We start from the raw sequence: 14,959 nt of genomic DNA, 5'->3' as shown, positions 1-14,959 counted from the left end.
ATTTCATAAAACACTTATATGACTCCCTATGCCACATACTTTGACTAATCTTTGCAATGTTCTGCCTATACCCTATTTGGACCACCACAATTCCAGTGGTAACATCCGTTTTCCACAGTTCCGTACCGTTTTTGCGGAACACGTTATGCAAATTAGACGGGAGAGATCGTAATGTTTGCAATGCTGCAGCTCCTTGAGAGTTTAACATAACTTCACCAAATTTTCAAGACTGCTTCCACAATCTAAGATAAGTCAATGCAACAACTTTGACAACAATATTCCCGTAGGTGGCGCTACAATGTATTCCAAGTGTTTTGCGTAATATCTCCAAAAGTAATTGAGCTACGTGGATGAAACTTGGCGTGAAGGTCGTACGGAAGGGCTTTCACACTTGCGACTTTAAGATGCTTCAGAGCGCTATTGCTTTCAGCAATCAGACGCAATTTCTTCAGGAATTGCAAATCTAGTTATTATTATTATCCGAAATATTAGACACTATTTTTCCATCACCCTCCGTTTGAAGGGCTAAATAAAGGGCTAGGGAAGAATTCGTATTGGGCCATAGTCGTCTACAAGTGGATCCATCAGAATGGAGCAAATAAAAAGCTTGACTATCTTGATATATGTCCTTCATCATCACAAGGAGTTGTTAAAAACACCAAAAACAAGATTTTCATCTCTAAGAATGACTTTTTTATAGTTTAGGTTTTAGTGGCAATAATTTCAGATGCAAAATGAAATCTGACATACGGTTTGTGAGACGGTAAGTAGATTGTAACATGGAAACAGCAGCTCGATTTTAATTCACTGCAACAGTCTGAATCTCACCGGAGTTCCCATTAACATAAAACTAAATGCTTGCAGAGACACACTCATCATCCCTTTTTATATTTCCATATTCAGTACTGAAAGCGGAGGAAAAGTCATTTGTGGCTAAGATGTTGTTATTCACTCTCGGTGCACAAAGGGTGGTTTAACTTCTGTAAGTCTTTCCACACATCTGTGACCTTTCCGTGCCCCGCACCTACCCACTTCTAATGAAAAAGGCTGTTAGGGGAGACATAAACATCCAGCAATCTGCTAATGCAAATGACAGGCTTTAGTGCCGCTCCTACAGCAAACTAAAGACGTGCTAAAAACGGGATTTCTTCAAGTGTTGAGTTAAAAGAGAATGTAGCTGTTTACACGATTGGTGCAAACATGTAAATAATACGTGTTAGCCCGCCAAACCTCTTTTCAAGGTCACATTTAACTTCTTTTGCATAATTAAACAATTTAAACTCATCATCTGCCCTGTTTTAATCAGCTAATTAGAACTAAGGCACTATAATGAATATCCATGAGCTTTTCTAGGTGTAACTGGTTCGTTGTGTTCAGGTCAGGTGAATGAAGATCAGGCTCCGATGTTGATTTAGTTTATTTATTCTGGTCGACAGAAAACACAAATGTTACACGGCTGTTCGGGATTTTCGTCGGTGCTTCCCCTAACAACTCAGCCACAATCCCAGTGCGCATGTACCTCCCCCCACAGCACGTGAAATAAAACATGAAAAGAACATGAGAAAATGAGAAACTAACATCCTACCTGGTCGACAGAAAACACAAATGTTACACGGCTGTCCGGGATGTTCGTCAGTGCTTCCCCCAAACAACTGAAAATTACATGAAAAAGAAAGAAAAGTCAACACAAAATGGACGAAAAAAGGCGCGAAAATGGCGCATCGGCTCGTTTAAAGTAGCTAATAACAAAAATAACACATCACAAACCAGGGAAAATTAATGCAGTACAATTCCAACTTTTGTTAAATCCCGATAAACAAATTCAAAAACAGTTTAAGCTAAGATATAATTACAAAGAACGGACACAAGGTCTTACTTCAGTCACAATCCGCGCAGTCTGAGTGCGCATGTGCAGCACGGTCTGCTGCGTCACCGTGGTGAGTTCAAGGACCCTCGGACAGACTAACACCCAGGTAGAAATGTTCATAATAAAACCGTTTACATCAAATTTGGTGGAAATAAATAAACTAAACAAAACAACTGTTACCTGGTACAAGGAAAACTAGGAAGTGCTTTTTTTCTTTCTTTTTTCTTTAGGATTTTTATGCAAACTAATAAAAAAATATCCCTTTTTTATATAGAATATGTTAGTTTTGTTCAGTGCAACTGGGGATAATATCCAACCCATGTCCACACCACGTTTCGTTGATGCATACATCCATTTCAAGACCATTTTCGCCATAAAAACATACATGTTTTTCTCTCCAGCTGAGCGCTATGAAGAGTACATTGATATTTTCCTCAGACCAGCAGAATTCTCCTCCACCTCCCAGTGACCCAGCAGCCTCTGCACACACCTGGACCTGCTCCTACGTGCGTTCGAACAAAAAGTCTCTCATCGGTTTTAGCGGCTCCTCTGTGTGAAACGCGTCTGACAGAAAGTCTCTTTTACGTCATCATTCATCTTGCACACTGACAACCATTCAATCAAGCGCCGGCCGCCAGGATTGAGCCAGAACACTTATCCACAGGGAGCACTGTTACCATGGTAACTGTGGAGGTGTGCGACCCACCACAGCTAGCAAGAGAAAGCAGTGTGGTTTTTGAGTGTGTGTGTGTGTGTCTATATAAAAAAACAACTTTAGAAAGTTTTATTTTTCCTCTCACCTATGTCTCTGCTTCTTGTTATTCGCGGGATGAGATGGGACTTCTGCACTCAGAGGTTGGGATCCTCATAAGTGTGTAGTGGTGAATCTCAACCAGAATTGGAAAAACAAAAACATGTCCAGTCTCCATCATGGAATTTACATGGAATACTTCACGAGTTGTGACGTCCAAACAGGATCAGCTGCTTTTGAAAATGAATATAGTTAAGATTTTATGACCTGCAAACACTTAGAATGACACCATTTGGAAAAGTGCCATAAAAATAAACTTTTGAATTGATTTGATTTAAATTGTTTTGTTTTTATTTGAATATATTTGATTTGACTTTAATTAATTAGAATTGGTTTGATTTTATTCAAATTAATTTGGTTTTAATTGGTTTTGTTTGATTAGATTTGATTTTAATTGATTACAATTTGATTGATCTGATTTGATTTGGTATGAATAGATTTGGTTCGAATTGAATTGTTTTGTTTTGACTTGATCTGAATAGGTTTGATTTTAATTGATTATAATTGGTTTGATTTAATTTGATTAAATTTGGTTTGATTTGAATAGATTTAATTTGAATTTATTTGATTTGAATTGATTAGAATTTGTTTGGTTTGATTTGAATATATTTCATATGATTTGAATTGATTAGAATTGGTTTGATTTGATTTGATTTGAATATATTAGAATATATTTGATTTAATCTGATTTGATATGATTTAAATTGATTAGAACTGGTTTTGTTTGATTCTATTTGATTTGATTCTATTTGATTTGATTTGATCTGATTTGATTTGATTTGATTTGATTTGATTTGATTTGATTTGATCTGATCTGATTTGATTTGATGTGATCCAAATTGATTTGACTCAACAGGATTTCAATTGATTTGATGTGATTTCTTTTCTAAAACCCGAACAAAAAAAATGTAGAAGACATATATACAGAGGAATGTATCTGTAGACCCAACAGAAGTAGCTATAAATCTACGTTTCAGTATTGTTTGCTGAATAAAAAAAGGGTTAAAATTTATCCAAATATTCAGAAAAGTGTTATAAATACAACCTTTTGATTTGATTCGATTTAATTCCATTAATTCATTTGGATATGTTTTATTTGAGTGGGATTGATTTGATTTGAGTCATTTTGATTTGATTTTATGTGATTTAAACTTTTATTTTTCTTAAACCTGATCATAGAATTTCAAAAAAACATCAAATTGAATCTAATTATTCAGAAAAAGCAAATTTTTTTCATTTAAACTTTTCCCCAAAATCCCTAAAATAAAATGATAAAACATTAAAAAATAGCCTTTCGATGAGAGTTTGTAACTCAGAATGCAAACATTTTAATTGCAGGTCCAAAACATTCTTCTCCACCGCCGTGCGGCTCACTAACACCAGAAATTTCACATGGGAGCTACTTGATTCTTTTCTCTTGACATCCTCTTTTCTCTCTGAGTAATTAAAGGGAGGGTTTGGGCACAAGCGGTGATGGGAAGAGGGGGGGAGGAGGAGTGGGGGGCCCGCTGAGATAGCCAGTGGTCTAATTAGAACAACATATCTTTATTCACATCTGCGAACGCACCAGTCACCTATACTTTTTCCACCAGCTGTGAATTCCTTTATTTTAACACACAACAACCAATACTCAGGAGAGTTACGATTTTATTTATATATATATTTCCCACATAAGTGTCTGAAATCATGATTAATCGCTCCAGAAGGGGAAAAAAAAAAGCCCCAGTTTGCCTCAGAAACTGTGAAGACCATATGGTCACTCGTCACATCGATGCTGCTTCATCGTATATCGGTGATTTATGTAAATACAGAATAGTTCATAAAATATTAAGCAGGCTGAATATTTATGCTATTCTTTTCATTTATCCCCGACAGGCTCCTATGGGTAAAGTACTGCTATGAACTGAGTCACTGCAGTGGGAGATCATGTTTACTCAGCTTGGCTCTGTATTATTCCTCATTCACAGCCCCTACGGTGACAGCGCTTGTTCATGTTCAACACTGTTACGGTCAACTGCAGATTTTGTATTATGTTGTGCGGGGCTCGCCTGCTGACAAATGATATAGAAGAGAGGGTCCGAGGAGATTTCAGCTGTGTGCTGCATCAATCTGAGGAGGTGTGGGCTAAAATACAGAAAAGGGGAAGGGGGGGCGGGGGTGTCACGACAAAACATAATCACAGCTTGTAGTAATCAGCGCTGCATCTGCATTTAACAGCTGTAGAGAAGTTTGAAATTGATTTCAAAATAGATGTGAGGGGAATAATAATTCAACTTGCAGCAGCTTAAGAAGGAGTTTGTGCTTTAATTGGTGTGCACTTTCAAATCCATCCATGCGGCCACTTTACTCTGTTACTGGCAACTTATTCAGGTCAAGACTGCTGAGTGTCATTATAAGCCACAGGGAAACAGGAAAGGAGCACAAGCTGAAATGAAGACTCCATGCTTGACACAAGTCATCTGGAGTCTGTAATAATCCCATAACATCAGCTGCATTATTCATTGGGTAATTTCAGTCTTGGGAATGTTATATTAAGAGCAATAGCAGATGAGGATGTGTGCAGCAGAGTTTTTCTTTCCATAACTCCTGAAAGTTGTAAGGAGTAGGAATTTGCTTTCCAATTTTTTTTTTACATTTTAAAAAAAAATGTGGCACACATGGATGTTAAAAGTAGGCACCCTTTCATGTTTTCCGCCACTCATAATTTGGTTCTACAAGGCTCCATGTCTTAGCTTGGCGTCTGACAAATCCAAATTTGAAATTTTCTTGGATGTCATGGGCTGAAGGAAGAGGAGGGGCCATCCGGCTTCGTGTCAGTCACAGAAATGTCCTCACGCCCGGGGCAGCGCGCCTGAAAACATGAATACAGGTTTGGGAACATGTGCTGCCAGAATAAGTTGTTTTTCCCCTTTTCGGGGGTGGTTTAGGAGAGCCTCCGACAAACTGTTTTCTGCATTCATTACCAGAGAATGACTCAGAAAGGAGTCCAAGTACTAAACGGAAAATTTATTTTCCAAAATAGAAAATTCTCTCCACTGTGGAAAAAGAAAAAGAACCATGTGATTGTTGCAAGCATGCAATTTCAATTTTTTAAAAGCAAATTTCTACATTCAGATTTATTCAAATAGCTAGAACAAGACATGTTTTCGTCTGTTTTCACTAAAGTATTCACACTGATCCTCCTGCTCCTGTCCATACGTTTTTTGGCATGTAAAAATTAAATCACACTTTCAGTGATTTCAGTATCAAAACGTTCAGCTTGTTCAGGACATTACTGTTTAGATTTTTGGTATTCACAAACTTTATAGTTTTTTAAAAATTGAATGAAGGAAAAAGTCCTCAAATTTCAAAATTTTTATGGAGATTAACAACAAAGTACTTTAACGAAGTAAGTACTTTACTTTAAACAACAAAGTTATTAATTTAAAAAAAAATTAGTTTACTTCATATTTTATTTTTTGTTTATTCATTTATTTTAGCGTTTTTGGCTAATTTTTCTTTATCTACTGAGTTTTTATAGGCTAATTTAGAGTTTAGCTTGTATTTTAGCAACATGCTAACGTTTTTGGCTAATTTGTTAACTACTGAGGTTTCTATATGCTAATTTAGACTTCATCTCCTATTTTAGCAACATGCTAACGTTTTTGGCTAATTTTTTATCTACTGACATTTTTATTGTCTATGGAGTTAAGCATTTTTAGCGACATGCTAACATTTTAGGTCTTTTTTTTATCTACTGACATTTTTATTGGCTATGGAGTTTAGCATTTTTTAGCAACATGCTAACGTTTTTGGCTAATTTGTTATCTACAGATGGTTTTATATGCTAACTTAGGGTTTAGCTTCTCTTTTTGCAACATGCTAATGTTTTTGGCTAATTTGTTATCTGAGGTTTATAATTTAGAGTTTTATTTATTTAATTTAGAGCTTCTATTTTAGCAACATGCTAACATTTTAGGTTATTTTTTATCTGCTGATGTTTTATGTGATCATTTAGCTTCTATTTTACTAATATGCTAACGTTTTTGGCTAATTTGTTATCTACAGAGGTTTTTAATTGGATAATTTAGAGTTTAGCTCCTGTTTTAGCAACATGCTAACGTTTTTGGCTAATTTTTCTTTATCTACTATTTTTAATTGGCTAATTTAGAGTTTAGCTCCTGTTTTAGCAACATGCTAACGTTTTTGGCTAATTTTTATTTATCTACTGAGTTTTTATTGGACAATTTAGAGTTTAGCTTCTCTTTTAGCAACATGCTAACGTTTTTGGCTCATTTGTTATCTACTGGGGTTTTTATAAGCTAATTTAGAGTTTAGCTTATATTATATAAACATGCTAACATTTATGACTAATTTAGTGACTGAGGAATTTTAGGATATTTCGGAGTTTAGATAGCATTTAAGCAACAGTAAGTATTTTTGCAAAATTGGCATGAGTTGGAGATTTTTAATTACTTTTACTATAAATTTTTCAGAAATTTAGGTTAACTTCAACTCCCTTTTATTGTTCTTTAATGAAATTTTCAGTCATTTTTTCAGCGAACCCCTTTTACATTAAAGTAAATTGTGTCACCATTTTTTTTTAAGCTTCTGCATCTTTAGCGACTACTTTAAGCTAAAAGCATTCAGACTAGCATTATTACAGGTGTGAAACTTTTCTGGTTTAAAATATGAAATTATATCCCTGCTTTTTGAAATGAATGTTGGAACAAAAATATTTTCCTTTTTCCTTTATTTGGCTTAAAATTGTATATTTAAAGCAGAGGTGTCAAACTCCGATTGGGTCAGACAAGTAACATAATAGAAAAATACACTATGATCAACTTGTTATCTGTAGTTTTGCTTTGTTTTGTTTTTTTCTCAGTTGGAAAGAAAGGTTACAAAGAAATACTTTTTATCTATTAATTTCTCGTTATGACGGTATTTCTTTTCCTTTGCTTCCCCTAGTGGTGGAATTGCACATTGCAGCCATTTCTTTAAACAACCATTTGTCAACATCCTTAGATTTTTTTTTCTCTTCAGATTCAGATTAAACCTTCCCGTGGGCCGTAGTTTGGGGACTCCTCATTTAAAGCAATCAAATATAAATACTGTATTATGGTAAATAATTTCCCTGCAATTAGCAGTATCTAATTATCTTGAAAGTTTCTCCAACGAAGCAGATTTCTGATCATTAAACATGTTTTGTTCATCTGTTAAAAAAAAAAAAACATAAAAGCTTTGCCTCATTTAGATAATTAGGAGTCAGACGGAGACGGAACATAAAACTGACACTGGATAAAGCTTCCATTCTGCTGGTGTCATTGCACTAATCCAGTCTATAGGACACCACCAATTTATAAGCTGATTTTGAATATATTTGTACTTCATCTCGTAAAATTAATGAGGAGGAGACGTGGAGGACAGGACGTCCTGCAGCAAAGACTGACATTGAATCCACAATGTGCTGAGTCTAAGATTTAGAGTATAAAATTACACCTTCAACCCGATATTCCACATGATGGATGCTAGTAAACAACAGAAAGCTGAGATCCAGACTTCAGATTTGGTCCCACAGCCTGAAATGAGCTGAAAGCATCTTCCCCGTGAATACCGAAGATACTCAGGTGGGAAAAAGCCGACAATCTCCCAGTAATGTCACAGTTACTGTGTTATGATAGAAACAGCGGAGAGGAAATACTGCATTTGTAACGCCCTCCTCTACCCTGCTGCACGGAGACACATGCAGTTGAGTCGTGCGCTGCACCTCTGTGACAGAGAGACGTCTCATTCCAGGAGTGCAGCATTGCATTTTTAGAGGTGTGTGACAGTTATTAATGTAACGGAAGAGCATGATGGATGAAATTCCTTTATGATGTTGCTTTCTGTCTCCTTGCCCTGTCTCCCGGAGCCTGGCATGCTGCAGACAGCCTCATAATGAGCTGTGGAAGCATCCATATCTGTTGACAAGCCTTCCTTAGCAGCTTCTTTTGCTAAAATCGGTCAGACGGTCTGTGACCCCCCCCCTCCCCCCCAGATCTACAAAAAAAGGACCAAACACAGAAAACTTAAATATTATTAGTTTTTCCCCAACAAGATGCTTTTTCATGGAGCTGTGATCCTTTTAACTGTAAAATAGCTTAATGTTTGTGGTTAATAATGACATATTCAGAGTGTTTATATCAATATAGTTTGTGTATGATGAAAGATGGTCGTTAGTAGAGCTTAGAAAACTCTTTTATATCCTTTAAAGTTAAATATAAGCTGCTTTGTCTCACTTTAATAATGTGCCATCTTGTTTTACTTCATAATTGTACTTGCAAGATTGCAAAATACTGTATTCCTTTTATAGACGATAGTCATTTTTAAAACATATATTAGCTTTTTCTAATTGGACTCATTTGTTTACTTAATGACTATTTCTAGATTTTATTCACACAAATTCTGGGTGACAAATATGGGGTCCAATCAGGGTCAGCTTAAAGTGAACGAGAAAACAGACGAAAACTTGGAAAATAGACATTGTAACTGAAAAAGAAATAGAAAATTTGAAAACGAGGCATTGTAAATTTGAAAAAATGTTCTGAAAATATATATTAAAAAACTGAAAACTTGCAAATTTGGAAAATGTTTTTTGGAAAATTGCAAAAAAAAAAAAAACCTGAAAACTTGAAAAAAAAGTGGAAAATTAAAAAAAAAATACTGAAAACTTGAATTAAAAGAAACTATAAATGTAAAAAAAACCCTTTCTCCTGGGAAAACATTATAGGACCAGGTCAGCAAAATCTGAATTGAAACTGTAAACTGAGGACTGAAAGTGAAGATTCAGAAAAAAAAAGTTTTGAAATTCAAAACAGCAGATGTTACCTATGAATAAATTATTTTTACATTGGTAATTTTTACATTTATATTGTTTCAGTGTTTTTAGCTTTCAAATTTTCTAATTTTCAGGTTTATTTAAAGTTGTTTTTATTTTTTTTCACATTTTTCCGTTCAAGATTTCTTTAAAGTCAAATTTTTTTACATTTTTATTTTATTTTTAAATTTTCAAGATTTATTTAAAGTGTATTTTTTATATATTATCATTTTAATTTAAAATGTTCAAGATTTCTTTAAAGTCTAATTTTTTTACATTTTCATTTTATTTTTAAATTTTCAAGATTTATTTAAAGTGTATTTTTTATATTTTCATTTTAATTTTAAATTTTCAAGATTTATTTAAAGTCAATTTTTTTTACATTTACAGTTATTTTCACATTTTCAAAACCTTTTTTTCAAAATTTCAATTTTTTTTATTTTTTTCTGATTTACAATGTCTTTTTTTCAAGTTTTTTTAAAGTTAGAATGTCTATTTTTCAAGTTTTTAATCTTTTTTTCTTTCACTTTAAACTGATCCTGATTTGACAAATACTGACTGTTAAACTTTTTTCCAACAGAAGCTCCTGCAACCACCCACTCTGGAATTAAATAAAAAATAATATAAAACATATTTTGTTCACAGTTGAGTTCTTTTTAATGTATCTGCATCCTATCTACTAGAAAAGCTGCTCTGATGTAGTTTAAAATCAAACTTAGCTGACATCTAGTGGTGGAAATAGTTTGTTTTCCATTCAAAAATGACCCACATGGAGGTTTAAAAATCAAATCCATCTAATGTTTTATTTTATTTTTTTCTTTTATTATCCTAAACTTTGCTGCGTAAATGAAGGATAAAGTTTTGCACCACAAAAGGATTCATAAACAACAACAACAAAAAAAAGGTCAAATCAATACATATTTTCAACACAAGAGGGCACTACAATCCCACCAATGACTTCAGCTTCATGCTCTGGAACACAATGATGGAGATAATTAAGGAAAGTGACAAAACATACATCTCTCACACCCTCTCTGACATTTTTTTTACATATGTAATGTAGTCAAATTAAACATTTAGAATTCTGCACCCAAACTTCTTCCTTCCACAGGATGTAAACACCTGCCCATCACAAACCCTCCTCCTCAAACCTCCTTCTTCCTGTGAGATCCTAACTCACCTTCCCTGCTTTACTGCACACCTCTGTGTCAGACGACTGCATCTGTGCTGGCGGCTGATTGGTGGAGCAGGAAGTGGACGCTCCTGCCTGCTTCTTGTCTTCCTCGCTGACCCCCCAGTCAAACATGTGCATATTTACAGACAGGGGGAGTGACGGAGGAAACACTTGAAATTCAAATGGAGGCTGAGCTTAATGGCTGCATCGGAGGGACAGTAATATCAGCTGATTTGTGTTTGATCGTGCTTTGAAGACACACTGGGTGTAGATTAGCAGAACATGGCAGGATTTGCAAAAAGGAATCACCGGGTGAGAGAGGTTAGACAGTTGTCTTTCAGAACCTAATATTTGATCTCATTTCGAGATGTCCAAAAGTGTTAACAGATGGAGAGCAAAGCTGTTTTTTTTAAAACTCTGATTTGTAGTTTTTTAATTTACCAGTTATAACAGACCACAAAATAGTCCTTAACTCTTTGTCCGTCAGAACCAAAGATGGGTCCATCCTTTTGTTTGTCATGTGAAGAAAAAAAAAGAAAAGGCCCAGGCGCTGCAAGCGGGAGGGTAAATATTTGGTCTAAGGTCTCTCCGTTCATCTCCAGACCTCTGTGTGCCTCTTAAGAAAACTTTCAGCCGCACGGGAGCAATCAGAGCAAACAATCCCACATCATGCCGTCTGGCTCACCGTGGACCCTCGCGTGTTTGTTTGCTCAGGGAGCAGACGGAGGAACACTGGGGCAGAGCGAGACCAAAGACGAGATCCAAAAATATGGGGAAAAGTAAAAGGAGGATTTATGGAGGTTTTTGATCACAGATGGCGTGCTTGTGCTCGTCGTTTTCTGCAGACTGTTTTAAAGAAGCGGGTTGCATATGTTCCAGATAGCCAGGAAAAAAACAGCAACTGATCAAACTAGAAAAGTTGCATTATGGGATAATGCTAGTGTGAATGCTTTTTGCTGAAAGTAGTCGCTAAAGATGCTGGAGCTTTTTGCTGAAAATGGTGGCGCAATTTACTTTAACTGCTGAAGGGATTTGCTGAAAATCCAAAAGCTATTTGCAAAATGTTAAATATGCTAAACAAAATGTTTAATATGCTAAATTTTGACAAAGAGCTCTGAAGTTGACCTAAATTTCTGAAAAATTTGTAGTAAAATTGCTTAAAAATCTCTAACGTGCCAATTTTGCAAAAATATTGCTTAAATATAAGCTAAACACCAAATGAGTCCAAAAAACCTCAGTGGATAGTCAAAAAAGTTAGCTTGTTGCTTAAATACTAGCTAAACTCCCCTAATAGTCTGAAATTCCTCAGTAAAGAAAATTAGCCAAAAACGTTAGCCTGTTGCTAAAATAGAAGCTAAACTCTAAATTAGCCAACAAAAACCTCAGTAGATACAAATTAGCCAAAAGCATTAGCATTTTGGTAAAATAGAAGCTAACATTAAATTAGAATATAAAGACCTCAGTAGATAACAAATTAGCTAAAAACGTTAGCATGTTGTTAAAATAGAAGCTAAACTCTAAATTAGCCAACAAAAACCTCAGTAGATACAAATTAGCCAAAAGCATTAGCATTTTGGTAAAATAGAAGCTAACATTAAATTAGAATATAAAGACCTCAGTAGATAACAAATTAGCCAAACAGCTAACACGTTGCTTTACTACTAGTTAAACTTTAACATAGCCTAAAATTTCTCAGTAAACTAAATTAGTCAAAAACGTTAGCATGTAGCTAAAATAGAAGCTAGACTCTAAATTAGCCTATAAAAACCTCAGTAGATAACAAATTAGCCAAAAATGTTAGCATGTTGCTAAACTATTAGGGAAACTCCAAATAAGCTAAAGAAAACCTCAGTAGATGTCAAATTACCCAAAAAGCTAGCATGTTGCTTTAATACTAGCTAAATTTTAAGATAGCCTAAAATTCCTCAGTAAACTAAATTAGTCAAAAATGTTGCTAAAATAGAAGCTAAAGCCTAAATTAGTTTACATAAATCTCAATTGGATAACAATTAGCCAGAAATAGCATGCTGCTAAAATATTAGCTACTCCAAATTAACATAAACAACCTCAGTAGATAACAAATTAGCCAAAAAATGTTAGCATGTTGCTATAATATTAGGTAAACTACCCCCTTTTTTTTGGAAATTACTATAAAAGATAGTGGATAATTTTAATCTACTTAAAATGACTAAATATGAAGACTTCCTCATTCATTTTGCTCAGTTTTTTCAAAAACGAAAATAAGCAGTAATGTCCTGATCAAGGTGAATGTTTTGATACTAAGATTAGTGAAATTACCTAAAGTGTAATTTAACAAACATGGAGCAGGAGAATCTCTACAACTATTTTTAAATCAGAAAATATCCATTTGACTTTAAATAACTGTCCATCTGTGAGTGATGTTCTGCGTGAGTGAGTGTGACTTTCCTCCTCCCGTCAGCTCCAGCCTCTTTTTTTTTTTTTGTTGTGTGTGTTGCGAGTAAAAGGGTTTGAAGGAGCAGATCAGAGGATGCTGTAGAGGCTCACTGAGCACTAGGGTGAGATTAGCTCGCTCACAGAGGAATCAGACTGACCTGGGAGGCATGCCATCAGAAGGACAGATGGATGAGAACCATTGACCCGCTGACCTGCATCAAAATCTCACTAACTTTTCCTAATTCACATGCAAATGGATACACATGCCAGCCCTCATTTTTTTTTTATTTTTTTTTTTTAGCTCCCTCTGTGTCGATTCATCATTTTTCTTTTTATAAATTTCACACAGACTGTACACATTACCCGCATTCAGAAGCGCACACACCAACAAACACCTTCTCCCTGGTGGGGTGCCCTCATGGTGGTCGATTGCACTTGTAAAGGCTTAATCTGTCGGTCCCTCCTCCCTGGTTAGGAGAACAAAGGCCCCTCTCCCCGGACACAAAGGAAGCTCACACATACGTCCGACTCGGACCACCCATCCTCGAAGGCCGCTGCATCGAACAGCAGCTCCACTCACCTCATTTCAGACATTAAAATCTCCTTCCAGATTACATAGTTCACACACTCTTTGTTAGAATGTGTTTTCTTTTTTTGTGCGGTGGAAAAGGCAATCATGGGATCGCCGGCGGAGGCCCTGACGAGCTTTGATGTGAAGTTTAGTGGGGTGTGTGGCCACAGTGGTGAGAGATTAGATCACTTCACTAGTGAAAGAAAAACATCAAATGAAGTCTTTTCACTACATACTCCAGAAATGAGTTTTCCTGCATGGAACCTGTTGAGGAACTAGTCAGGCATTAATAATAAATGACAACAAACTGTTTGATCATTAGAGAAAGTGAGTTTAATGCCTGAAATCAGACGGTCAATGAAAGAAAAATTATATAATCAGGTGAGGATTTCCTCTTGATCGAGATTTACTTATGATTAATCTGTAATTATTGTAAAATTGAAGTTAAAAAGTTGAAAAACATACAATAAACCTTGAGTTTTAAACTCAAACATGATGGAAACAAAAAAGAAAAAATGAAAAGAGGACAGAAAGAGGAAAAACTTCTATTATTATCATTAATTATTGGTATCTTAGTCATATTTTTCTTCAAAATCATTTAGAAAAATTCAAAATTATAGCACTGTGCTGTGGTGTAGTGGTTGCCTCCAACTGTAAAGACTGTGGTTCAAATCTGAGAATTAAAAATTAACCTTTCTTCATAAGTTAGTTTATGATATTTGTTTGTTTTTATGTGTGGTTGTATGGTCCTGACAAAGACTAACCAACTGAACTGTTGCTAGGATAGGCTCCAGCAACCTAATTAACCTAAAATGTGTTCAGTAAATTTGAAAATTGGATAGACGGATATTTATCACACGGTAAATATTCTTAAAATTTTTCCCACTAGTCATTTAATTATGTCGTTTTAAGCAAAAATTGCAAAAATCTGTTTTATTTTCTAGGATTTAATTTCAGCAGAGCGGCAGGAGTTCATCAGAAAATTAGTCTTTGACTTGTGGGGGAGTAAGTCCACCCCCACTTCCCATTACCCCCTTGTTTACAGTCATTTTCTTTGGCTTACACAACCTAAAGTTACTGGTGCAACAGAAATGGCGAGCAATTTAGAAGTTATCCAGGTGAACAAGTTTAACCTCCGACGAGGATCTACAACCGGATGCATCGTTATTTTTTATTTTATTTTATTCTGATTCACAACGATTTGAATTAAGAAAAAAACTTACAAAAAATACAATTTATTTTCAGATATGACAACTATATATATCACGTATGTTTTTGCTTTTAAG

At 35.1% G+C, this 14,959-nt stretch overlaps 1 protein-coding gene across 15 annotated transcripts in view; it reads right to left on the bottom strand.

The window, feature by feature from the left end:
- Positions 1 to 2,900, bottom strand: part of LOC112157866 (cartilage intermediate layer protein 2) — a 26,347-nt gene extending 23,447 nt beyond the window's left edge. For 4 of the 15 annotated variants that reach the window (XR_004947260.1, XR_004947262.1, XR_002921235.1 and 1 more), the window contains exons 1-2: positions 1,877 to 1,929; positions 1,586 to 1,652 (exon numbers count right to left, since the gene is read on the bottom strand). Coding sequence is in view for 3 of the 15 variants with exons in the window: in XM_024290926.2 (XP_024146694.1) it covers positions 1,586 to 1,652; positions 1,877 to 1,909 (100 nt within the window). In the remaining 12 variants the exon portion in view is untranslated. Of the gene's footprint in view, positions 1 to 1,585; positions 1,653 to 1,767; positions 1,963 to 2,252; positions 2,585 to 2,667 lie in introns of those variants that run through there. The other 11 variants (XR_002921237.1, XM_024290930.2, XR_002921236.1 and 8 more) reach the window with 9 other exon arrangements.
- Between the last annotated feature and the right edge of the window lie 12,059 nt (positions 2,901 to 14,959).

The sequence above is a fragment of the Oryzias melastigma genome, linkage group LG24 (genome assembly GCF_002922805.2).
Source record: "Oryzias melastigma strain HK-1 linkage group LG24, ASM292280v2, whole genome shotgun sequence".
NCBI classification, from domain to species: Eukaryota; Metazoa; Chordata; class Actinopteri; order Beloniformes; family Adrianichthyidae; genus Oryzias; species Oryzias melastigma.
Note: the sequence above shows the minus strand (reverse complement) of the source record. Positions and strands in the feature narration are given on the sequence as shown.